Raw genomic sequence first — 24,878 nt, 5'->3', positions numbered from 1 at the left:
TCGCTGGACAGCCTCGGGACTGTAGTGGGTTTGGGGTGAGCTGAAAGGCCGAGCTGCCTTCTCCTTGTGCACTGACCCAGAGCTCTGGAAGCCGCGGCCCACAGGGCTTGCCCTTAACGCAAAGCGCTCATCCTGATGTGGTCCTCTGGTCCACCTTGCCGCGTAGTGCCCAGAAGGGAGGCCTGAGCGGTCATGGTGTAGGTGTGGCCTCTGGTCGTAGTGTGGGTTCACCTTCCTTTATCATTGCCTGCTCAGGGCTTAATGCACTGAATAGTTCTTTGCTATGGCTTCCAGAGCATACGAAGTGGAAAGAAGGTTGAAACTGGGCAGCCTGACTCAGTTTCCCAACTTCGAAACTGCCTGCTGGTACATGGGGAAGCACCTGCTGGAGGCGTTCAAAAGTACGTCCCCTGGTCAGCGTCTCAGCCTGCGGCTCTGGACAGTTCGTTTGCGTGCGGAGCTCAGGGACGCCAGGGAGTGGTAACAGTTCTGCCATCATGCAGCAGGGCGGCTGGGCCCTGGGGAACAGGCTGAGCGATGCCTTCATGGGCCCTGAGCAAGTCTCCTTAGCTCACGGGCCTTGCTTTTCCTGTCTGTGTGCTGTGGGGCTGGACTGGACTCCTGCCTGCAGGGTCATCTGGTGTTGCAAAAAGAGCACTGGCCGCATGTTCCCAGACCTGGTGTGTGTTCTGCTCGGTTCCTGTGGCCTTGTGTGGTTACTGACAGGGCTCAGTTGGGATATTGAGAGGCCTGCAGGGACCCCTGCAGCATCCCTGCTGTACTGTGGGTGGGTGGGTGTGCATGCCAGAGTCCCCTGTGGAAGGCCTGTGGGAAGGGGTGGGCTCCACTGGGTCAATGCCCTCTGTGGGCATGGCCCTCCATCCTAGGCCCTGCCAGGCCGTGCCTTCGGGATCAGTGTTTGGCTCCTGGTGGCCAACCCCTGCTCAGGTCTCCAGACTTTCTGCAGCCGGGTGAAGGACCCAGGAGGAGCATTTACTTTCATGGAGAGCTTCCTTTTTCAGCAGCACCCACCCTTCCAGGAAGCTGCTGTTTTGTGTTCCGATAAGAGCTGAGTGGAGACCACCGCCTTTGCACTTTGGCTCTAATTTGAGATGAGAAAGCTGAAAATGGTTCTTAACCTGGGCTGGCCAAGTTTCAGTGAAATTCTTCCATCACTCTCTAAATTCAAGCCCTGTGCTCCACCCTGGCAGAGCAAGTGCCCTGCCCTAGGGGCCTCTTGCCAGGGAGATGGAATGGGGGTCGTGTGGGTGGAGTCACACTTGGGGACATTGGGACAGCCTGACCAGGGTGACCGCTGACTAGCTGGGCCTCTCTGAGCTGCCCCTGCCTCTCTGCCTCAGGCCTTCCTCTGTGAAGGGGCTGGCAGCTCAGTAGCCCCAGAGCTGAGAGGACCCAGGGATTTGCCACAGGCCAGACAAATGGTCACCTGGTGGTGTCAGAGCTCGGGGCTGCTCTGCCTCGATGCTGAGCTCTCTGCCTGAAGGGGGAATGCTCTGTCCGTTTTGTTTGGGGCTGGCTCCAGCTCCCAGGGGTGTGTTTGTGGTGGTGCTTGCCCTGAGCCACCCCAGCAGGAACTGGACCCACTGCCCAGCATCCTTCAGCTATGCAGGGGGCAGTGTGAGGGTGGGAATCAGAAAGCATCTAGGGATGCTTGGTTTGGGGCATGACTGTGGTCCCTCACTGATGCAGGCTGGGGACCAGGTGGAGGGAGGAGCTGGGCCGCCTGCATAAGGGGCCTGGTGTGTAGACAATGGGAAGGCCAATCCTGCCCCTCGCAGGGCATCTTAGGTGGGCATCCCCTAGGTTCCAAGAGGAGCCGTTGGCAGTTGGGCAGGTGGCAGTGGGCAGAGGCCTCTGAAAGGTCTGGCCCTGAGCGTCCCCCACCACTGGGGCTTTAAGTCACCTGCAGGCGGCAGGTGAGAGTGGGCACCCTCCTGAGCAAACCCGTCTGTCTTCCCCCAGGTTCTCACAAGTCTGGGAAGCAGCTGCCCCCTCATTTAGTCCAAGGAGCTAAAATTCTCAATGGTGCTTTCAGATCATGGACGAAAAAGCAGGTAGGGATGTGTACTAGGCGTGATCCAGGGCAGAAGGGAGGGTGGCAGGCGAGGAGTCATTCCCAGGGCTTGTCCTTCCTTTGGTGGGAACTAGCATGTGAAAAGCAGGTGGGTGCCACCTGGCCAGGTCAGACACCTGATGGTGGGGGCAGGTGCAGGACAGAGCCCTCCATCTAGGGACCTGGCCTGAGGGGTGGGGGCTGGGCGGCAGGGAGATTCAGTGGGAGGAAATCAGGTGGTGGAGACAGCACTGTGCGAACCCAAAAGCACAGGGAGCAGGGAGGACTCGAGTCAGTGACTGGTTGGATGTTCAGGGCTCTGAAGAGGAGAGTGGAGATGTCCTCTTTGTCCTACTGGCTGTCCCAGGCATCAACTCAGAAGCTGGCTTTGCTCTGTGACTAGGACAGTCCCTTTGCCCCATGCCCCTCCATCACCCCCCCAACCACCACCACAGTAGCACTGCCCTTTGCCCCTCATGGCTCTCTTGAAGCAGCATGTCTGGGCCCCACCTCATGCCCCCCCTGTAAAGCATTAGCACCCTCGCTAGCATCCATGCAGCAGCTACTTCTAATGGAGGCTCCAGAGAAGCAGCTTCCAACTTCCTTTGGCATCTTGCCTGGATTGTTGGTACAGAGGGAGGGGAGAGGCCTGGTCAGCCTTGGGACTCCCTGTCCACTGCCAAGGGACTCTCTCCCAATCAGGGGTGCCAGCATAGTCTGAGCAGATCCCATCAGGCCCACAGGAGGCCTTGTGGGGGTGGGGAGTCCAGGAGGTGGGGCAGCAGGTACCCTCCTAGAGCCCTCTTTCAGCTACATCTTCTCCTACCTCAAGGCCTGGAGTAATGCAGGGTGTTCCTCCTACCTCACATCAGCTGTATGGCCAGGTGGAGTGGCCTCGTGCCCAGGAAGAAGGGATGGCCCACATTCACTTCACAACTGGTGGTGGACTCAGGCACCCCCCTCCTCTCTGGGACTTGTTTGTCCACCTGTAGAGTGGAGTCATGGCAGAGCCTCCTCATTGGGGCAGTGTCTGGCCAGAGTGGGCTAACTCCCTTAGGACCCCATGCAGCCAATCCATACCTTTGGCAGCACCTGCCCTTGTGCCTGTCGGGATGGCAGTGGGGCCGGAGGTCCTGGGTGGGTAGATGGGGGGACAGCCTGGAGGGACAGAGGGCATGAGTCAGGAACCACAGAAGCTGAGGCTGCTTGGGGCCCCTGTGCGTGGAGGGTGGGTGGGCATCAGTGCCCAGGCTCAGCAGCTGACCCGCTGACCCTATGCGTGGCTGTCCTGCAGGCTTTGGCGGAGCATGAGGATGAGCTACCAGAGCACTTCAAACCATCGCAGCTCATCAAAGACCTTGCCAAAGAGATCCGGCTCAGTGAGGTAGGGCTGACCTTGGGCGCCCGCTGACCCTGGTTGAGGGAGGCCTCTGCCTGTCTTCCCTGGGCATCCCTCCAGAGATGGCTATGTGTGAGGCAGCCCCTCCTTTAGCCCTCTGGGGCAGGGTCACCTGCATGATGGCTCTGGACTCCTAGGTCCCAGTGGTAGACTTGCAGTCTTCTGGTGGGAGCCCTGGGAATTAGTGTGGGGTCTCCCTCCAGCTCCCTGTGGGGGTGGGGAAGGACTCTGCAGGGGGGACTTCAGCCCCTTGAGACCCTGCTTGCGTGAGCCTGTCTAGTCCCCACGAAGGAGGTAAAGGGGTCAAGTGGTTGGTGATGTAGATGGATGGCACCCTGCCTCACGGATGGTGTGGGACAGATGTGAATATGTCACACAGATGGTGTAGATGGATGTGAGCCTGTCACACAGATGGTGTAGGATGAATGTGAGCGTGTCACTGATGATATAGACAGATGCTCCTTTTCTGCTCAGTGTCTCCCATGGCCTGGGGCTGTGAGACCCTCCTGGCAGGGTGTGGTTGGTCACCTCTCCCTGTCCTTTTCCTAGAATGCCTCCAAAGCCTCCCGACCTGAAGTAACTGCGGCCGTCTCCTCGGACGAGGTCTGTTTTGGGGACCGAGAAAAGGAGGAGCCCCCATCCCCCATTGAGGCCAGCCCTCCTCGGTCCTTCCTGGAGAAAGTGTCCAAAAAAAAGACTCCCAAAACCGTGAAGATGCCCAAGCCGTCCAAAGTTCCCAAGCCCCCAAAGCCCCCCAAGCCTCCCAAATCCCTGAAGCTCAAGGACGGGGGCAAGAAGAAGGGGAAGAAGTGCAGGGGCTCGGCTTCACCCACCATCCCCAACCTGGACCTGCTGGAGGCCCACACCAAGGAGGCACTGACCAAGATTGAGCCTCCTAAGAAGGGCAAGGTGGGTGGCCTCACCCTCCCCACCTATAGTCAGCAGGCCTGCAGACACCTCCAAGGACCAGGCCTGCGGGATGGTGCTGGGGCTGCCATGTCCTTGTGCTAGAGACCCAGGGCGGCTGGGCTCTGCCCCAACAAGCTTGGTGTAGTGGGCAGCTGGGGAGAGACCCTCACGATGAAGGCAGCAGAGTCTCTGCTGGGTCAGGGTGGCACCACTGAGGGTCATCTGGGGGGACAAGCCGGCTGAGTCTTCCCTGGGGCCCAGACATTGGCTGAGACCTGAAGGTGGGTGAGGCACCAGTGGAGGGCAGTGGGGAGGCAGGGGTGGAGGCAGTGATGGGGGCAGGTGTCCTTGGGGGCCTGAGCCCCTGTGGCAGTGAGAGAGGCAGGCCTGGCCCTGAGGACCCACCAATGTGAGCAGAGGGTCTTAGGTGTGGGCTTTGGGGACCATGAGTCCCTGAGACCAGGCCACATTGAGTGATTTCCTGCTAGCAGGCGGTCATTGCTCACTTCCCAGGGGTTTGGTGGCCACTGGAGCTAGTGTTGCAGGGCTTAAGTGGGGCACATTGATTTTCCCTTCCTCAAGGCGAAGAGGGTAGATGAATGTATGAATAAATGAATGGATGGAAGGAAGGAAGGCGAGAGGAAGGAAGGAAGGGAGGGAGGAGTAAGAGTAGATGAATGAATGTGTGGATGAATGGTTTGATGGATGGATTGGTGGATAGATGGATGGTTGGTGAATGTATGAGTGGATGGATGAGTGGATGGTTGGGTGGATGGATGGGTAGATAGATGGGTGGTGTGTGGATGGGTGGGTAGATAGGTAGATGGTGGATAAATGGATGGGTGGGTGGATGGATGGATGGTTAGTTCGATGGGTGGGTGGATGGATGGATGGTTAGTTGGATGGGTGGGTGGGTAGATTGATTGACGGATTAGCTGATGCATGTAGGCCAGCAGGAGGCAGGGACTCTGTGCTGTGTGGTCCTCACTTTGTACTGTAGCCTGATGGAGGCCTGCTGCCCACCCATGTCCGCTACCAGATAATGGCTAGTATTTTCTAGGCCGCAAAGAATGTCCTGAGTGTGCCCAACAAGGAGGTTATCAGCACGCAGAACGACGTGGAGAGGTTGGAAATCCGAGAGCAGACTAAGAGCAAGTCAGAGGCCAAGTGGAAGTACAAGGTGAGATGTGTGTGTACAGGTATGCTGGTGAGTGAATCTACCCTCAGGGAGGGCTATGTTAGTGAAAGAAGGTGGTGTGTGGGGCAGGTGTGGGCTCGGTGGTATGTGTGTGTGCCTGTAGGGTATGTCAGGTGTGTGTCTGCCTGTCTGCAGGTGGGCAGTGCCGTGAAGGTCTTTGAGGGTCTGGGTGTGCACGTGGCTTCCATGGAGCTACCTTCTGAGGGGCTGGCATGGGCACATCTTGGCCTAAGAGCATGGATGGCGTTGCCCTTTGTAGCCTGCCCTGGTTCAAGCTCACACTCCCTGGAGCTGGGCAGCATCCGAGGGCAGGTCCTGTGGGCCTGGGGCTGCAGTGGGTCCCCAGGTGACATGTCAGAGGGAGGAGGCTGCCCAGTCCAGCTGCCTCTGCCCACTGGGCGCCTGTGTGGGGCTCAGGGATGGTCCTGCGTTTGCTTTTCAGAACAGCAAACCCGACTCCTTACTGAAGATGGAGGAAGAGCAGAAGTTGGAGAAGTCTCCTCTGTCAGGGAACAAGGACAACAAGTTCTCATTTTCCTTCTCCAACAAGAAACTGCTAGGGTACGTGAGTGCTTGTGCCAGGAGGGGTTGGTTGCACATGTGCCACATGCCACACACACACCCTGAACACCGCCCCCCCACATCACACACACACATCCCCTGCTTGTGCACACACGACACACACATACACCCTCCTGGAGGGCTCCGTGGTGAGCCCCCATGCTGAGCTGGCGCTGTTGCTCGGCACACCCCTCATGAGGGCCTCCAGGCAGACTCCTTTCCTGCCTCCTAAGCCAAAAAGCTTGGGTAGGTGGGGAGGGGGCAGTGGTGTGTGCCAGCAAGGAGTAGGAGAGTGTGATTGGGCAGATGTTAGCCGAGTGGCTGTCCTGGGCTGGCACAGAGGACATGGTGGGGGTCAGGATCTTGGCCTTGGAGTCTAGAGGCCAGTGGGGAGGGGCTGGTATGAATCCAACACTCTCAAATCCATCTAAAATTATGGCCGTGATTGGGGCCATGGAAGAAGGATTTGTGGGGCCTGGGGTGCTGTGGAGGCCTTGTGTGTCCAAGGGAGTTGGTGGGAGGGCTTCCTGGAGGAGATGGCACTGAGCTGAGAGATGGGGGCACCTAGCCTGGGAGGGTATGTGTGTGTGAGCTGGTGTGTCCGGGTTCTGGACTGTATAAGGGGTCTCCATCTGCTGACCAGTGTGGTGGGCTGTCCAGATGGGATGTTGGTGGGCCAGACACCCTGTGCCCACCAAGAAGCCCCTCGGTGGCTTCGGTCCCACACCCAGTTGTATGCTGAATCCAAAGTCCAGGGTGGGTGCCCAGCAATCAGGAAGCAGACACGTCCCAGTGGGAATGGGGCCACTTTTCTGCTGTAGGCCTGAGTTTTCTCATCTGCAAGATGGGGGGGAGAAGGCCATTTTTAGGTGGTGGGGGAGCAGAGCCTGTCAGCATCTTGTGCTCTTGAAGAGCCTGGCACAAGTGGGCCTGTTATTCCCAAGAGCTCACGGCAATGTGCCAGGGCTGCTTGGTGAGCAGGTGGGTTGGGTCTGATCTGCAGGGGCCCGGCTGCCCTGACTTCACGGCCCTGAGCACGGCCTTGATGTATCTGAAGCTCAGCTGCTGGGTCCTAGGGAGCCGGCTGCCCTGACTTCACGGCCCTGAGCACGGCCTTGATGTATCTGAAGCTCAGCTGCTGGGTCCCGGGGAGCTTTTGCACAGCATTAACTCTATGACTGACCGACTGCGCTACAGAGTTTAGAAATGGACGGGAGAAAGGGAGACATGATTCTATAACTATGTCACACCTGTGTGTGTGTACATGGGTGTGTGTGTACGTGTGTGTTGTGTTACGTAGCTCATGACTACACCCAGCAGGGCTCACTGCCAGCCGTCCTCTGTGTTTCCATTGTTGGGAATCAGAGCCGTACCTGTTGAGAATCACAGATGCCTGTGCCCTGCCTGCTGTCCCCACTGCTGAGTGTGTGCTAGTGCCCTCAGCCCACAGGGAGACAGCGGCTGGAGCGTTGGACTCTCCTCATTTGCAGTAGCCCTGTCTTGCCCCAGGAGAGAGATGAGTTGTGTGAAACTTTTTAGACTATTGTGTCTATACCTCGGCCCTGAAATTATTTTTCTAGAATAGCTATGTAGAAAACCCAGGCCAGTTGGCACTGGCTCCATCTGACACTGGGCTTGTATCAGGCCCCAGGGCAGCCTGAAAGAAGGCGTGCTCATCCGTTGGCTAGGGTGAGGGGGCAGTGGGGGGCACAACCTTAAGTAGCCCGAGAAAGGGCCAGGCATATACCCTGTGGGTTGTGCGCTGTCTTCACTGGGGTCACGACATTGGAGAGGAGGCTGTGGGGTTGGGAAGGCTCCAGCCTGGCTGTTGGTCCTCCAAGACCTGTGGGGGGTGGTGCTGGGGGCACCAGCCAGGCTGTGTGGATGTCCACTGACCGGCCTACTTCTGCCGCCCCAGCTCCAAGGCCCTCAAGCCACAGCCAGGCCCAGGGGTGTTTGGAGCCTTGCAGAACTTCAAGGAGGACAAGCCCCAGCCAGTGCGGGATGAGTATGAGTACGTGTCGGATGACGGGGAGCTCAAGATTGACGAATTTCCTATTAGGAGGAAGAAAAATGCTCCGAAGAGGGACTTGTCCTGTGAGTTGGGGGGACATGGGGAGGGGGCAGGCCCAGCCCCGTAAAGGCCATCTCAGGCATGTGGAGTGGGCATCGGGTGCGGCTGGACCAGGGTCCCCCTCTGCTCCTCCAAAACTGCTGCTGACTCCCATATGCTCTGCTTTCAGTCCTACTGGACAAGAAGGAGCCGCTGCCCACGCCCATTACGAAGCCAAAGCTGGACTCGGCTCTCTACAAGGTAAGCGAGTGCCTTCTGGGTGACTGAGCTTTCTGGGTGGAGTGCAGAGGGGGACGTTCTCCTGGGGAGGCTGGCTGGGCTCCAGATGTGGAGCTCTGAGCCCCAGGACCCAGCACAAAGGGACAAAAGCGGATGTGGGACTTGTGGCAGGTCTGCAGGTCTCTGTGAGCGGTGGGGCCTTGGGAACCGCCCTCCGTAGTCAGATCCACCGTGAGGATAATGCAGCTCCTCGATGCCGGAGGACTGGGGTACAGGGAGTAGCAGGCCAGACCTGCTGGGACTTGGGTCTTGCACTAAACGTGTGGGGGTTAAGTTAGATGTCCTCCAAGGCCATGCATGTCCAACCCAGGATGCGGTGGCTGTCTCCAAGAAAGCCAGGTTCCCTGTTGGGGTCATACCCTGCCTGCAGAGCCCAAGGTGTCCCTGCAGAGCCACTTGCCAGGGGCTATTAACCGGTGTCCCTCAGGTGCAGGCACACTGCCTGTTCCCAGTCCAACCACGCCGACTCCTCTTGTATCTATGTTCAATATTGGGGTCTCATGTAAGGTCCTGTGAACCAAGGTTCACCTGGGGAAATGGTGCAGGCGGGGCTCCAAGATCCCAGCGCAGAACTCTGGCACCTGTGCCCTGCTCTGTGTGTCTGGTCAGCCAGCCCCATGGTGCTCATTACAAGGACAGGCTCTTTTTTTTGCGGTACGCGGGCCTCTCACTGTTGTGGCCTCTCCCGCTGCGGAGCACAGGCTCCGGACGCGCAGGCCTGGCGGCCATGGCTCACGGGCCCAGCAGCTCCGCGGCATGTGGGATCTTCCCAGACCGGGGCACGAACCCGTGTCCCCTGCATTGGCAGGCGGACTCTCAACCACTGCGCCACCAGGGAAGCCCCAAGGACAGGCTCTTTAAAAACCTCTTTTTCTCACTGAAGGGAAACAGTAGTCCCTACTCCTACCCCCAAGTCCTTTTCCGACCGGCTACTCTGTCCCCACAGCAGAGTGATGACTCCTCTGATGAGGGTTCGCTGCACATAGACACGGACACTAAGCCCGCCCGCAATGCCAAAGTGAAGAAGGATGGCGGGGGATCGGCTGCGGGCATCTTGGACCTGCTGCAGGCCAGCGAGGAGGTCGGCGCGCTCGAGTACAACCCCAACAGGTAGGCCCGGTGCCCACGGGGAACTTGGGGAAGTGGGTGCTTCCACAGAGGTGGGCCAAGCAGGGCTCCGTCAGCCCACGTCCCAGAGGCCAGGCGGCCAGAGCAGGACTCCTGCCTGGCAGAGGTGGTGCCAGGTGGCCAGAGAGGTGAGAGGGGGCTGGCTGTGCAGGTCCTGTGTGTTGCAGAGCTCCTGAGCGAGGGCACAGAGCTCTGAGGACGGATGATTCTAGATGCTAGATGGGGAGTCAGGTGAGAAGTAGTTCCACGTTGGGGCCATGGAGGGAGGAGTCTGTGGGGCCACCATACCTCTAGGTGCCTGTGGGGAAGCAGGGCCAGGCTGGGCACCTGGAGGGTGTCAGGGTTGTTCCAGGCCAGGACGCCAAGCTGTCTCTGTCTCATCACTTCCTGAATGTCATAAAAATAACATAAGAAAAATTCCACAGTGTGTGCCCAGTGTCGGGGTCAAGGGCATTTAATGGGCCTCTCTGGGACCCCAAGCTGGCTTCCCTGCAGAGCCCTTATCTGTGGCAAGGGAGATGATGGCTTCAGAGCTCGGGGATGTGAGAGCCCACTCCCTGAGGAGGGGCTGGATCGGCCAGGGGTCCCAGCTTCCCACACCAGCTGGGGGGGTGTGTGGGAACCAAGCCACGCTGTCCTTGAGACCTGTGTGCATCCAGATGTGCGGCCTCAGGAGCCCACTGGCTGCTGGTGTATATGCTGTTCTTTCCCGGAGGACCTGAGATTCTGGGCGGTCAGGCAGGCCAGGACATGTGTCTGCTCAGCTCAGGCGGTCTTCTCTACCTAGGCCTGCCCAGTTGCAATCCTTTGATTTGAGAGAAATGGATTAATCCTCTTTGGGTTTTGCATTGGTGGAAGGCCACCGGGCTTGTTTTTCTCATGGTGGTCCCAGTTAAATTCTCTTTTGATCCCAATGAACTTTTGTTTTTATGCATCATGGCCATTTTTTTTTTTTTTCCACATGGAATTGCTACAAGTACCACAGACAGACAACCAAGGGATCAGGGCCCACGCCCCCTGTAGCCTCCCCATTCTGGGGACCTCAGCCACCATGGTGGGGGGTGGCTCCCCTAGTCCTCGAGCCAGCAGGAGAGTCCTGCTGCACTGATGGGGAAACTGAGGCTCAGAGAGCTTAGGTGACTTGCTCAAGGCCACACTGCCAGGAAGTGGCAGAGGCAGGGCCAGAATCTCCATCTGCTGATAATGGAACCCAAGCGTGGGGGTCCTGGAATGTTAACCATGCTGGGCGGTGACATCCAGCCAGGAAGGACTTGGCTTGAGGAAGTCAGGGCTCATGTGACCTGCTCGGGGTTCGCTTGGTCCTCCAGATCTGCGCTCCACCCATCCCCCTCTGCCTCTCAGTCTGTGCTTCCAGAATCGAGGTCCAGGGGCTACATGAGCCTGTGGAGGCAGCATGTCAGCCCCCGTCTTAGACAGTGGGACTCCGGGAGGCGGATTAGGGCTTGATTGAAAAGCGTTCTTGCTAAATCAAATGGTTGTATTTTCTTTCATAAATTACCATTGTTTGTGCAGTGTTGTGCTCACAGGCAGCCATAGGCGCCTTCTCTCACGGGACTGGAGTGTATGGCTGGAGGCTTCTACAGAGCTGTGGGGTGCAGATTTCCTGTTCAGCATTAAGTGGTTTCTGTAGATGAGCAAACCTAAGCCCCTCACTGCAGAGATGCCCTGTGGCCTTTGCAGTGGTGGGAGGGACCCTGACCTGAGGCCCTTTGCCAGGAGGAGAAGCCTGGCTGTGAACCCCCTTTTCCTGGAAGGTGCTGGTGCCCGGGCTGGCCCCTCACCTCTTTGGAGGTGCCTTTCTTCTGGGAAGGCTATGGTTAGCTGGCACCTCAGTGACCGGTTGATGCTCAGACCCTGGAGAAGTGCCCTACACACCCTGGGTCCCCCATGAGTTCCAGGGAGAGGCACCCCTGGGATGAGGGCAGATGGGGCTGATGCCAGAACTCTGCATGGAGCTGGGACACGGGTGCTGCAGCTTGGGCTCCTGACTGAACCTGGACACAGCCTGCCGGGAGGAGGGCAGCCAGTTTGAGGACACGCTGTGAACTGCTCCGTAGGCACACGCGTATGTGCTCACGCACGCCTGCACACGTGCATGTGTGCCTGCTGGGGCTGGGTCTCCTCGGCCGCCGCAGGCAGTTCCTTTCCCAGGTCTCCCATTTGGAGTGTAGGTCAGTGTTTGATGGTCCATTTGCTCTGTTTTAAGTATTTGCTGTTTGGGAAAAGCCAGCTGAAGAAAATGGAGGAAAATATGTTAATTTCTTGTGGATGGTTTCCTTAGTGTTTACTGCCTGGGGGTGAGGGAAAGAGAGGATTTGGGTATGATAATTGGAGGATTAAGGTATTATTTTCCATGCGCACTAGTTAGACTTTGCTCCTTGATTCGCCGGCCCATGTGGACAGCCTGCAGCCCTGGGCTCCAAGGCCCCTCCCTCTCAGGTTGCAGCCGAGCTGGGCTGGGACCATGAGGTCCAGATGGCACAGGCAAGCGGCTGGCTTCCATGTTGGCTCCCGGAGGACCCTCATGGTGAGTGTCCCGGCCCCCACCCTCCCATCCCTGCAGGAAGCCAGGTGTTTGTCTGGGCCATGAGGCTGGGTGAGGGTGCCTGAGACCTTCAGGGTGAGCCTGGAAGGGCCTCATTCGTAGAGCACTGGAGAGCCTGGCAGAGGATGGGGGGCCAGCTATCAGCTCTTGCTGGCTCTAGTGCTGGGTCGGGGGCCTGTCCCTGCTCAGAAAGCATCAGCGATGATGGTACAACAATGATATTACCGCTACTAAATGCCGTGTGCTCTTGGCTGGGTCTGGGTAGCCCTTTGCCGTCATGGCGTGGGACAGTGGGGGTCGGGGGTATGCTGGGGCAGGTGGAGAGTCTGGTGGAAGGCTCCCGACTCTCCATGGTGGTCTGACCATACTTGATTTTTCCCATTGTTTGTGCCTTTGGAGCCGTAATCCATTTGCTTCCAGCAAAACCCCAAAACACTGTGGTCCAGTGTGTCTCGGGCAGGGCTTGGGGAAGTGGTATTCGTGCAGCGCTGCCCAGAGAGGCGCCTGCCCGTCGCCTCCTCCTGGCTTGGGGCAGAGTCCTTGGCCTGGAGCCCAGCGGTACCCCTCACAGGATGGCTTTTGTCCAAGCTTGCCTCGGTGGGCCCCCAGGACCACAGGGGACCACCCTCTGTGTCTGTGCTTCCTGGGGCCAGCTCCATCTCCCTGCACCCTCCAGCCTCAATCTTGGGAACCTTATTTCTGAGCAGGGACTCCTTGTTCTAATGTCTTACTAAACATGCTTCAAATACTTCTCGGAAGTGGAGGAGGGAGCAGGGACCATGCAGAACCACCAGGGGCCCATGTGGACTGGCACTTTTGGGGGCTGCTTCTGGGTCTGGCAGCCCTGCAGGTGGGTCCATCCCCTGGGGGCACATGGGGCAGGCAGGAGGGGCCCTGGATGTCAGACACACAGGGCGGGCCCGCTTCTGGGGCTCCTGGGCCTCCTGGGTCTGTAACCAGGGAGGAGGGCTAAGCAGTGCCCCACTCCAGGTCCTGCTTCCTGGGGTCCCAGGGAGCAATGAGAGGTATGGCCAGGCTCCCCAGAGGCCGGGGTGGGCCATCCTGACCCAGGTGGACAAAAGCCTGGGGTGATGGGCAAGGGTGAGGGTCTGGGTGCTGGTGCAGGTGCAGTCATGAAAAGATGGTGTGAGTCACCTGGGGAGATCGAGTGCCATGGGAGGGAGAGGGCTGTGCTGCCCCATCTCAGGTACCAGATGGGAGGATGCCCTTGAAGACATGGGGGAGGGAGCGCTTGGGGCTGGGGCTGAGCGCAGGAGTCCACGGTGGGTGGAGGTGTGCACAAAACCAGCTGGAGTGGAAGAGGGAGGGAGGAGCGTGGCCTGGGTCCCTGGGGGAATCTGCTTGTTGACTTTTTGGTAGGAGAGATCAGGAGTAATGGCACCTTTGTCTACCACCTTCTATCCCTCTGCCCCTCTTCATCCCCTCCCTCTCTTCTCTTTTTATGCCTCTCTCTGTCCCAAGGCCTCCAGCCCTCCTTTGGTGTTGGGGGGTGGGAACAGAGGGTAGGGGAAGGGGATAGCTGGCTCTTTCCATGGGGGAGTTATCAGCTACCACTGTCCTCCTCCCCACACCCTCTGCTGGCTGCTGAGTGGGAGGATGTGTGGGCCATGGGCTGAGTGCCTGTCTCTCTGTGCCTCCAGCCAGCCCCCCGCCTCCCCCAGCACACAGGAAGCCATTCAGGGAATGCTGTCCATGGCCAACCTGCAGGCCTCCGACTCCTGCCTGCAGACCACATGGGGTGCTGGCCAGGCCAAGGGCAGCTCGCTGGCGGCCCATGGCACCCGGAAGAACGGGGCTGGCAGTAAGAGCGCAGGCAAGCGGCTGCTGAAGAGGGCGGCCAAGAACAGTGTGGACCTGGATGATTACGAGGAGGAGCAGGACCACCTGGACGCCTGCTTCAAGGACTCGGACTACGGTGAGCGCCGCTGTGCGGGGAGCGGTGCTAGACCTGGGGGTTGGGAGCCGGGCCCTCTTATGGATATGATTCACAGACCTTAAAAGTCACCCTTTAAAAGCGTGTAACTCAGTGGTGCTTAGTGTATTTGGAGGGATGTGCATGCCACCATCATCACACCCAATTTGAGAACGTTTCATCATCCAGAAAGGAAGCCCTGCGCTGTACCTGTTAAGAGTCAGTACGTCTCCTCTGGCCCCTGGCAACCACTGCTTTATGCTGCCTCGCAGGTATTCCTGATCAGGGTGTGTCACGTGAACAGAAGTGCACAGTGTTGGTCTTTGGTGCCTGTCTTCTTTCATTAGCGTACTCTTCAGGCTTCATCCATGATGTAGCACATGTCAGCTCTTTGTTCCTTTTGATGGCCGAATAATATTCCACCAGGTGGACACACCACGTTTGTTTATCCCTTTATCATCCACAGGCACTTGGATGGCTTCCACCTTTTGGCAGTTGTGAACAGTGCTGCTGTGAATGTTGGTGTGCAGGGGGTTTTGTATGGCCTGTGTCTATGGTGCTCCTGTGGTGTATACCTGGGTCGCTGCCTGTTTCACCTTCTGAGAACCTGCCCGACTCTTCTCCACGTGGCTATACCATTTCAGACACGTTGAGACCGTGTCCATCCTATGTCTGTGTAGACAGAGAAACCGAGGCCCAGAGTGGCTTTGTGGCCCTGAGTCTGAGGTGGGCAGCGAGTTGGTGGCTGGGCCATAGCTGTGGCCTCTGCCCAGGGGCATGGCCCCTCGCCTCCCACTACAGCCCTTCCTTCCAGGCCTGGCGCTTTGGGTTCCAACAGGCTCTGAAGGAGCTGCCGTTGGCCGCCTGGGAGGGGACTTGGAGTGAAGACCTGCCTCCATGCCTCAGCCCGTTGCCCATAGATGTCCCAGCCCCCGCAGGGTGCGCTGTGCTCCTCAGGGTCAGGGCCGTGCTGGCCCCCGTGGTGCAGGGCCTGTTTTCAGTTCAGTCCTGATGGTCTGAGGGCAGTGTATTTGTCCTGGAGACCCTGTCCCTGGAGAGCCCTCCCGTGGTGAGGCTGGACCTGCCCTATCTGGTGGACACTTTCAGGCCTCACTGAGGGGCCTGCCGTGGTCTGACAGATCAACAGCGGAGTGAACTCCATTTTCTGGGCACCATTTTCTGGGTTCGGGTGTCACAAGCCTTGGAGGTTGAACCTGTAATGGGAGGAGGTACCCAGTGAGTCACCCAGGGCTGCCGTGTGGGTCTCCCTCCTCCAGAGACTTGCTGAGGTTAGCCTGGGGTCCTTCAGAGCCACTCAGTTCCGTGGACATCAGATGTTTTCTTCTCTGATAGCAGCAGAGGAGACGTTTTGAGAATTGGGCATTCAAGTGGGTGCGGTGGCCAGGCTGGGGTAGGAACAGCTGGTCATGGGGGCTGGAGGGAGCCCCTTGTCTGGCCCTCTCTGGACCTCAAGGGGGCCTGGGCTTGACAATTTCAGAGGCCACCTGTGCCTATGCGTGTGGCAGCCACACCAGGAGGGCTGGTGCTCTGCAGCCTGGGGACAGCCTGGGGGATGCCGCTCATAAGCTCTGCCAGTAGCCTGCAGCAGCCACCCTCCTGTGGCCACACCAGCAGCCCAGCCCTTCTCCCCTTTGCCGCTCTAGTTTACCCCTCCCTGGAGTCGGATGAGGACAGTCCTGTTTTCAAGTCCCGTTCCAAGAAGAGGAAAGGCTCAGATGATGCTCCCTACAGCCCGACAGGTAGTGCTGGGGGCTGGAAGGGGAGCTCCATCCACACACGAAGGCCAGCAGCCGTGTTCCACACCCACTAGCTCTGTGCGGGGGCTCAGACGGGGTGTCACTTGCCTGCAGGAGCCTGACTGGGGTTCCACTTCTTTCTCCCGGGACCTCAGCCCAGGTGCTTTTGCAAGCTCACCCAAAGGCATCCCAGCTCCTGCCAGTAGGGCAGTGCGGTGTCCCTGTCTTGAGGTGGCCCTCTGCCTAGTTTCTCCTCAATGAACAGCCCTGGGAGGGTCACGATTGCACCTGACCCCCCATCATGGCAGCCAGCGGGGTGGGGTCTGGCTCACCTAGCACGTGACTTCCCTCCTGACCTCTCCTGTCTTGCTGGTGTAGGGGAACCAGCCCCACACCAGGTTGGGGCCCAAGCTGACACTCCCCGAGTTGTGACTTGTCCCTGGGATCTGGGGACAAACTGGGGCAGGGCCGGGGGATCCCAGGAGGGCGCACAGGCAGTGGGTGGCTGCTCGAGGCAGGCTGACCTTCTCTCCCGCAGCGAGGGTCGGCCCGTCGGTGCCAAGGCAGGACAGGCCTGTGCGCGAGGGGACCAGAGTGGCCTCCATTGAGACCGGGCTGGCAGCTGCCGCAGCCAAACTGTCCCAGCAGGTGAGGAGGGGGCCCCCTCCTGGGCTCAGGCTCCCCAGATGCCTCTGCTCCCCCCACCCTCATGTACGGAGACCACCCAGTCTGGGGCTGTCACAGCCTTGGGGACATTTGAGTATTGCCGACCCCGGTTCCTCTAGGCTCCCAAGTCCCTGCTAGTGGGAAGCAGAGAAGCTGGGAACTGGTGGCAGGAGTCTCAGGGCAGCTCAGAGTGGGGTGGTGGGGAATGGAGGGGGTTAGGGTGACGGGGGCGGGGGCCCATACTACGTGTCCACCGATACGTAAACTCAGATTGAGTCTGTCCACTACAGCTGAGTGCTGGTGCCACATCCCGCACGTCCCTGTGTCCAGGACGGCCCACCTCACGGAGGGGGGCCTGGTGGTCTCTCCACAGGCCCCAGTACTGCTCTGCAGAGCTCGCGGTGGCTGGAGGTGGGGCTCGGGCGTGGTCCAGCCCTTTCTGCTCCTGCAGTGCTGGCTCGCTCAGCTCCACGGGAGAAGCCTTGTGCACAGCACACCAGGCTGCTCCCAGGCTGCAGGCTGCTTCCCAGTGTCCGAAGCCTGGCCAGCCCTGTGGGGTGACACACCTGCATGTTTTGTTCAAAGGAGGAGCAGAAAAGCAAAAAGAAAAAGAACACCAAAAGGAAGCTGGCTCCCAACACCACCTCCCCTTCCGCCTCTGCCGGCACCACCTCGGCCTCCACCACCTCGGCCTCCACCACCTCGGCCTCCACCACCTCGGCCTCTACCACCTCGGCCTCTACCACCCCGGCCTCCACCACCCCGGCCTCCACCAGCACGGCCAGCAGCCAGGCCTCACAGGAGGGCAGCTCACCTGAGCCCCCACCAGAGTCCCACAGCAGCAGCCTGGTTGACCACGAGTACACGGCAGCCGGCGCCTTTGCTGGGGCCCAAGCCGGCCGTGCCTCTCAGCCCATGGCCCCTGGGGTCTTCCTCACCACGAGGAGGCCCTCCTCGTCATCCCCCAACAACACCGCTGCCAAAGGTACCTTGCCCGCCGACCCTGAGTCACCTAGACTTGCAGACTGTCCCTGTGGATGACCACAGGTCTCCTTTGTCCCTGCAGCCATGTGTGTGTATGGCCAGGCACTCAGTCAGTATGTGAAACAAATGGTCCCTTTCAAGACCAAGAGCTCTGGTTACTCACCAGGGGGGTCCTGGTTACCTTGGAGTTAGGCCTGGCCCTTCAGACTCCCAGGGCCTCGGCTTTGGGGCCTGGCTTGTAGTCAGAGTGTGGTTGGTGGTTTGCCGAGGATTCACTGGGAGGAGCCTAAGGTGACCCAGGCTCCTCTGTGTGAATTAGGGGTGGGACGGCTGGCCGGGTCTCGTGGCATTCCCCACTGTCACCCCCCAGACCCCTTGCACCATGGGCGTGAGGCCCAGCCGGCCATGGACATGGGGAGTGTGGCTCTAGGTGGCCCTAATGCCATCCCTGGCCTGTCCCTACCCTACTCACCACGGCCCAACCCCTTGTCGACATAGCCTCTGAGTGGGGCGCTTTGTTGACAATTGGTGGTTTTGGAGGGATGCAGAACTCCCTGGACCTGGGAATTGCAGGCGCATTTTACAGACAGGGTGGGGGTTCAGGAGGGTTACAGACCCCCACCCCACATGCTGCTCCTGTCTCTCATCTGTCCTTTTTGTGTCTCTGCCTCCCCCAGGAAAGCGTACAAAAAAGGGCATGGCCACTGCCAAACAGAGGCTTGGGAAAATTTTGAAAATTCATCGGAATGGAAAACTGCTCCTTTAAAGATTGGAAAGCCAGGATCCTTCTGCTCCGCTCAGGACCCTTGGAGCCCTGCTAAAACATCAGCCCCCAGGAGGGTGGCCTTGCTGCCTCACCCCAGGGAGGGCCTGGCCTCTTCCCGGCAACCATCCCCCTCACATGAGCATCTGTTGCTTCAGCGGGCGGAGCTCGCCAATACGGACAGACGTCCTTTCTCAAGTTGCTTAGAGTGACCAGTTCCCGAAACGTGGCCCTGCCAGTTTGAGGACCATTCCAGTTTCAGGACAGCCTCCAGGCATCCCCGAGCATGGGTGTGATTGCAGGGCCTTTGCAGCTCTGCTGGGAGCATGAGTCCTTCAAGGAAGGAGGAGTGAGCCAATGCTCACCAGGCCCAGAGTCTGAGCTGGCCACAGGCTGGTAGCCTCCAGAGGCTTTAAAAAAGGCAAAGAACACTAGAGAGGAAGAGGAGGAGAGATCGGGGTGTGTATGTGCCCCCCTTCTCTTCCCAAGTGATTCTCAGACAAGTCCAGAGACTGTTGGGCCCAGCCAGGAGAGGAGCCTCTGTGCTCCCCGGCTGGTGGGTGGTGGGCCGGATGGTGGGTGTTGCACCCTGAATGCCTGGGGCATTTCTCAGGGCTGGCTGGGGCCATCAGCAGGGTCAGTGTGTCAGTGTTGGGGAGGGGGAGCCATCATGGGGTCCCCAGGGAAGGGTTCAGGCCCAGACACAGTGTGGGGCCCAGGGGGCCCAGGCTAAGCCACATGGGTGGTCCCCGTCCAGCCTGACCATCTATACTCCGAGAAGCACTTCCCAGCCAAGGCACCCCGCCATATGCCTGGTGGGGCAGATGGTGGCCGGGTGGCCCGAGGACTTGGGGGCCAGGCACTTCTGTCTTGTCACCTGTTAACGTTTGGTGTCGAGTGCATGGGTGGCTCCTGGACCACGTGTCTGCCCATCGACACGGAGGGGCTGGATTTGTTTCTCAGGCAATCCTGTATTTTAATTTTAGATGTATTTCCTGAAGCATATTTTTCATAGAATGTAGCGTGTAAATAGCTTTTTAAATAACTTCTTTTTTATAAGAGTAAAAGTATCTTTAGGAATTTCTTTCTATAGAGTCCTTCATTAACATTTATACGAGTTTTTTGCCGAGTATGATGAACAGTTGGGTTTCCGATGCTTTTCCTTTTCCTTCTTTCTTTGTATTATTATGGTTATTATTATTATTTTTTCTTTTAGGAACTAAGGTATTGCCTGAAAAACAAGTGATGTCTTTGCAGCCTTATATCTGTCTTTACAGAAGCAAACAGTACACAAAAGATCTATTTCAGACACATTTGAAGAGGAATCTTCAACTTGAATACCAGCTCTTTCTTTCCTTCTTGTTGATGAAGGGGGTGGGGGTACAGTTATTTTACTAGCACCTTGTGAAGTGTTTCTGTGTTTTGTGATGCTGTAATTTATTAATGTTTGTAGCTTTTTATATTTGTACATTTCTTATGAGCTTTGTTTATATGCCCATCCCTGGGTGTTCTGTCCATGAGGAGAGGCAGCTTTGCGTGGGCCTTGCCACCCTTGCTCATCCTGTTTGGGGGATGCAGCCCCGGGACCCAGAGGCTGGGAGGGGTGAGCCTCATGGGGCCCTGACTATTCCGACCCGGCGTTTTGAAGGTTTCCTTTCCTGTCCTTGTTGAACATTTATATAATCTAACCTGGCCATCAAGCTGTTCTCTCTCTTCCTCTCTCTCTCTCTTTTATTTTTTTAATTTTATTATTATTATTTTGGCAACATGTACATTTCTAACAAAGTTTATTGTGGCTATTAAAGTGTTTTATTTCCCAATTCATATTACTCTTGTATCGAGTCCATGAGGTCTAAGGTAACTTAGATCAAAGTTTTAAAAGAGTAAAAATATTTCAGGTTTTGTACAGAACCATGTCTGTGTCATTTCTGCCTTGTTCACTGTCATCCACTCTGGTGGTGAGGACGGTGGGGATCCTCGACGTTGGGGAGAGGAGTGGGCCAGTGAGTGGGCTGGGTGTGAGGGTGGGCAGTCAGGCCAGGCCCCCTACCCAGGCCCAGCCCTGGCTGCCAACTTTCCCCTTGGAAAGCCTTTGGATTGCCCACAGGGCATATGTACTGCCCTGCACCCCAAAGCTGCAGCACCCTGAGCCAGCCTGCAGGAGTAGGCAGAAGAGACCCTTGGTCAGAGTGGGCAGCCTTTGAGACCCTGACAGTACCAGCCCCAGCCCCTAGCATCCTCAGGAGCCTCTAGTACCTTCTTGGTGTTCACAGGTGTGCAGTTTAGTTGAGTCCGGTGAGAGGCACCCGAGAACATGTGCAGAATTCCAGTCTAAAGCTGATGTTAGGGACTTCTGTGATGGCGCAGTGGTTAAGAATCCACCTGCCAATGCAGGGGACATGGTTTCGATCCCTGGTCCGGGAAGATCCCACATGGTGTGAGCAACTAAGCCCGTGCGCCACAACTACTGAGTCTGTGCTCTAGAGCCCACGAGCCACAACTACTGAGCCTGCGTGCCACAGCTACTGAAGCCTGCGTGCCCTAGAGCCCATGTGCTGCAACTACTGAAGCCCGAACGCCTAGAGCCCGTGCTCCACAAGAGAAACCACCCAATGAGAAACCCACGAACCGCAACGAAGAGTAGACCCTGCTCGCCACAACTAGAGAAAGCCCACACGCAGCAACGAAGACCCAATGCAGCCCCCCCAAAAAAGCCGATGTTACAACAAATGAACAAAAGCAGACCCCTCCCCCCCCACATACACAGATGAACAGTGTAGGGCACAGTGAGGATCGAGGATTAGGGAGAAAAAATGACCAACTGGCCAAAGGGGACTGCCACAGAGGAGACCCTAGGCACACGCTGGGGCTGCCCCAGCTGCCAGGCATTTCAGACATTGCTGGGCCCTGGTATGCAGTGTTCAGCCAAGGCAGCTCCACAGCCTGAATTTGCTCCGCTGGACCCCGCAAGAGGGGCCTTTGCAAACCCCATGGCTGGGCATTCACCCTTCCTGGCAGCTGTCCTGTCCCTGCCCGGATCCAGCCAGATCCTGCCCTGTGGCTTCCCCAGGGGTCCCCGCCCCCTCACCCCACAGCCGCTGGGGGACCGTGCCAAGCCCTGGGCTGTTCTGTAAAGCCCACCCTCCCGAGGCCTGGCTCTGGCTGCCCAGCCTCTGAGCTGGAGTCCTTGAGGCTGAGCTATCTGGGTGCTCCTTGGGTCTTCCCACCCCAGCATGGCTGTAGGGACTGGGTCTTCAGAGGGCCATCTGGGACCTGGGGCCCTAGGCTTGGGAAAGACCTCCCAGAAGGTACCCAGAGCCTCTTCCCTGGCCCTAGGCCCTATCCTGGGCTGCACCCACACCATCCTGGTGCAGCATGGCCTGGTCGTGCCCTGGGCCGTCACTGTGGCCCCAGCTGCCCTTGTGTTCTGGAATGTCTGTAGGTGGACTAGAGGCATGCATTTCTGGGTGTGCCTGCAGCATGGGCAGCAAGGGGCCTGTGTTGCTCTGTGCTTGGTGCTGACTGTGGCCCTTCCAGGGTCTTCTCCCCGTCTCCATGCAGGGCCGACAGCCCTGCGACAGTGAACTTGGAGGGGAGGGGCTGAGCAAGCTCCCTGCGTGGCCCCATGGACCCAGCCCCTCATTTGACAGGTAGATAAACTGAGGCCCACACTGAAGCCCTCCATGGATGAGACTTGAGTGCTCCAGGATTGTCCCCTGCTCACCATAATTTCTCAGCCTCCTGGCAACAGGTGTAAGTGGAACACCACCATCGCATTGAGGCAGCTCCTGGGGGCCGCAGCATGCCAGCAGCAGGGTCCTGGAGAGCCACCTGACCAGCAACAAACTTCGCAAGAGGAAACATGAAGGGTTGCACGTTAGGCCTCTGAGATGTTGGGAGCTGTTTTTTTACTGCAGGCTGCCTAGCTCTGTCTGACTGAGACTCACATGCGGCTGTGTCCTGTGTACTGAACATGGCATAAATAAACAAATTGCCCCTTAAGTCGGCTTCCAAATTTCAGCTGAATTTTAGTCATTTCCCGAGCACCTACTGTGTTCCAGGATCGGTGCTGAGAACCTTCCAGAGGCTTCATCGGGGCCGATTTTGCCAAGGAAGACTCCAAGCTCAGAGAGGGCACCTGTTCCCCTGCTCCTCTTGGGAAGCCTGGGCTTTGCCTGGGACCCACACTGCCACCTGCTCACTTGTACAGTAGGACAGGCTGTGATGAGACACACCCATGGTGTTGTGTTACACTCCAGGTGAATGAAGGGGGTCTGGAAGCTTCCCTGGAGCAGCGCATGAGATGAAAATGTCTTCAGCAACACAAGCAAAGGCCCCAGGGCAAGTGACCAGACCTCAGGGTGGTCAGATGGTTGGAGATAGGGCTGGAGCTGGCTCAGAGCAGGTGGAAGGTGTCCACACAGCGGGGAATGTGGCAGGCCCTGGGGAGCCCCTGCAGGTTAGCAAGCAGGTGCAGTGGACTCTCCGGGAGAGCAGCCTCTGCAGGGTAGGCTGAGGGCAAGGGGTTTACTCTCCCCCTGGCTCACATTCCCCTAGGATCCCCCTCCTCCTAAGGCTCCCTCTCCCCTCAAAGGCTCCCCCTGCCCCAGGTCTCGCCCTCTACCCCTTGTGCCCATCAGGCACGTGTTCCCATCGTCTCTGTGCAGGTGGGGAGCTTAGCCCCGCCGGCAGCCCAGTCTGCTTTGCATGGTCCTGCCTGGGTGCTCAGAGTCTTGGACGGACCCAGAGCCAGTCCCCAAACCTGCAGGAAAGAGTCCCACTTGGTGCCTTGGGGCAATACTGAGAGTGACCACCAGGGGGCAGGGGAGGGCCATGAACGAACAGTCCTTCAATCGAATAGCAGTTCATTTAGCACGTGTTGTCCTGTGGGCAAGACCCTGGGGCTAACTGCCTAAGGGACAGCAATGGGCAAAGAGAAGTAAAGTTAACAGCATACTGTGAGCATTGGGAAGGAGATGATAATAATCAGATCAGCTTGGTCCTGAGCTGTTTAAGGGCTGAGTGTGCCGGGACCTGTTTAAGTATCTGGCCTGTATTAGCGCATTCACGCCTCACAACTGCCCTCTGAGGAAGGTCCTACAACTGTCTCTATCCTATCAAGGAGGAAACTGAGGCACAGAGTCTCACAGTTCGTGGAGCTGGCAGGACAGTTACAGAGCCCTTGAGCTTATGAGAGACACCATCCTGCAGACAGCAGCCAGGAGGGCAGCTCCCCAAGGCCCAGGAGGAAGAGCTGTGCCAGAGTAGAGAGAAATTGCACAATTGCTACCGTTCAAAGGCCCTGAGATGGGGACAAAGTGAGGTGCCGTCTTTGAGGATGGCTGGAGCGAGGGGCTGAGCACAGGGGACGGGGTGGAATGTTGGGCAGGGCAGCAGGCTGGGCCATCCCCTTGCCCAACTCTCCCTTCCATCATGGGGCTCTCCCTCTTTCTCAGGCTGCACAGAGACCTTCAACCCCCACTTTCCCCCAACCACACTTTCCCCTCTGGACCCAGCCCACCCTGCCTCTGTGCACAGCCCTGAACCAGGAACCCTCTTTGCAGATGAGGACACGGAGGCAGGTCTTGTGTTGGACACATGGCTGCCGGGGTCTCTGCCCTCCTTGTCCACGGTACTGAGCGCTGGATGGTGTGTGGGAGGAAGAGTGAAGAGGGCTCACTGTCCAAGGGTTAAAGAAAAAGATGCTGGGCTTCCCTGGTGGCGCATTGGTTAAGAGCCTGCCTACCAACGCAGGGCACACGGGTTCAAGCCCTGGTCTGGGAAGATCCCACATGCTGAGGAGCAGCTAAGCGCATGCGCCGCAGCTACTGAGCCTGCATTCTAGAGCCCGTGAGCCACAACTACTGATCCCATGTGCCACAACTACTGAAACCCACGCGCCTAGACCCCATGCTCCGCAACAAGAGAAGCCACCACAATGAGAGGCCCGCGCACCACAACGAAGAGTGACCCCTGCTTGCTGCAGCTAGAGAGCGCCTGCGCACAGCAACAGAGCCCCAATGCAACCAAATATAAATAATAAATAAATAAATTTTGAAAAAAAAGGAAAAAAAAAGATGCTGCTGATGTAAAACTTCAGGCTGTGTTCCCAGCCCCGTGAAAGCAATTCTCCATAACAATAATGATAAAGGTGCATAAGATTCAAATCAAAGACATTAGAGTCTGGTGCTGAATTCCATAGGTTTCATGTAGTGATTGTGCTGCCAGTGTGGTCCCATTTCCTGAGTGCCTACAGTGTGCTGGGCAGGGTGCCATGAGCTTTCCCGAGGCTAATCACTTACCACTGCCCCTACACCTCAGGCTCGGGTCCTGGGACTGGGAGGCCTCTCTGAGGAGGTGACCTTTGAACAGAGCCCAGAGACCATGGAGGAAGAGTGTTGCGACCGAGGGAACAGTAGAACAAAGGCCCTGGGACAGGATCCAGCTTCGTGAGGAACAGTAGGGGCAGTGTGGGTGGAGAAGTTGGCAGGGCCAGGGTTCCAGCAAGGCTTTGTCTGCCTCAAGCCTTGGTCCAGGCTGCGCCCCCTGACATGAGTGGCTATACTCTTTTTTTTTTTTTTTTTTTT

At 57.8% G+C, this 24,878-nt stretch overlaps 1 protein-coding gene across 2 annotated transcripts in view; it reads left to right on the top strand.

Moving 5' to 3' along the window:
* The window catches only part of PHF2 (PHD finger protein 2), a 47,928-nt gene extending 27,811 nt beyond the window's left edge, over positions 1–20,117 (top strand). The window contains exons 9-22 of one of the 2 annotated variants that reach the window (XM_024741342.1): positions 295–401; positions 1,984–2,075; positions 3,369–3,458; positions 4,023–4,382; positions 5,443–5,562; positions 6,023–6,141; positions 8,060–8,238; positions 8,385–8,455; positions 9,441–9,604; positions 13,850–14,124; positions 15,786–15,881; positions 16,417–16,526; positions 17,130–17,529; positions 18,206–20,117. In XM_024741342.1, the coding sequence (XP_024597110.1) occupies positions 295–401; positions 1,984–2,075; positions 3,369–3,458; positions 4,023–4,382; positions 5,443–5,562; positions 6,023–6,141; positions 8,060–8,238; positions 8,385–8,455; positions 9,441–9,604; positions 13,850–14,124; positions 15,786–15,881; positions 16,417–16,526; positions 17,130–17,529; positions 18,206–18,294 (2,272 nt within the window). In that variant the 3' untranslated portion in view covers positions 18,295–20,117. The remainder of the gene's footprint in view (positions 1–294; positions 402–1,983; positions 2,076–3,368; positions 3,459–4,022; positions 4,383–5,442; positions 5,563–6,022; positions 6,142–8,059; positions 8,239–8,384; positions 8,456–9,440; positions 9,605–13,849; positions 14,125–15,785; positions 15,882–16,416; positions 16,527–17,129; positions 17,530–18,205) is intronic. The other variant, XM_024741341.1, reaches the window with a different exon arrangement.
* The last annotated feature ends 4,761 nt before the right edge of the window (positions 20,118–24,878 follow it).

Source organism: Neophocaena asiaeorientalis, unplaced genomic scaffold (genome assembly GCF_003031525.2).
Source record: "Neophocaena asiaeorientalis asiaeorientalis breed wild unplaced genomic scaffold, Neophocaena_asiaeorientalis_V1.1 scaffold558, whole genome shotgun sequence".
Lineage (NCBI taxonomy): Eukaryota > Metazoa > Chordata > Mammalia > Artiodactyla > Phocoenidae > Neophocaena > Neophocaena asiaeorientalis.
The sequence above is the reverse complement of the archived record's forward strand: the minus strand, read 5'-3'. Positions and strand labels throughout refer to the sequence as shown.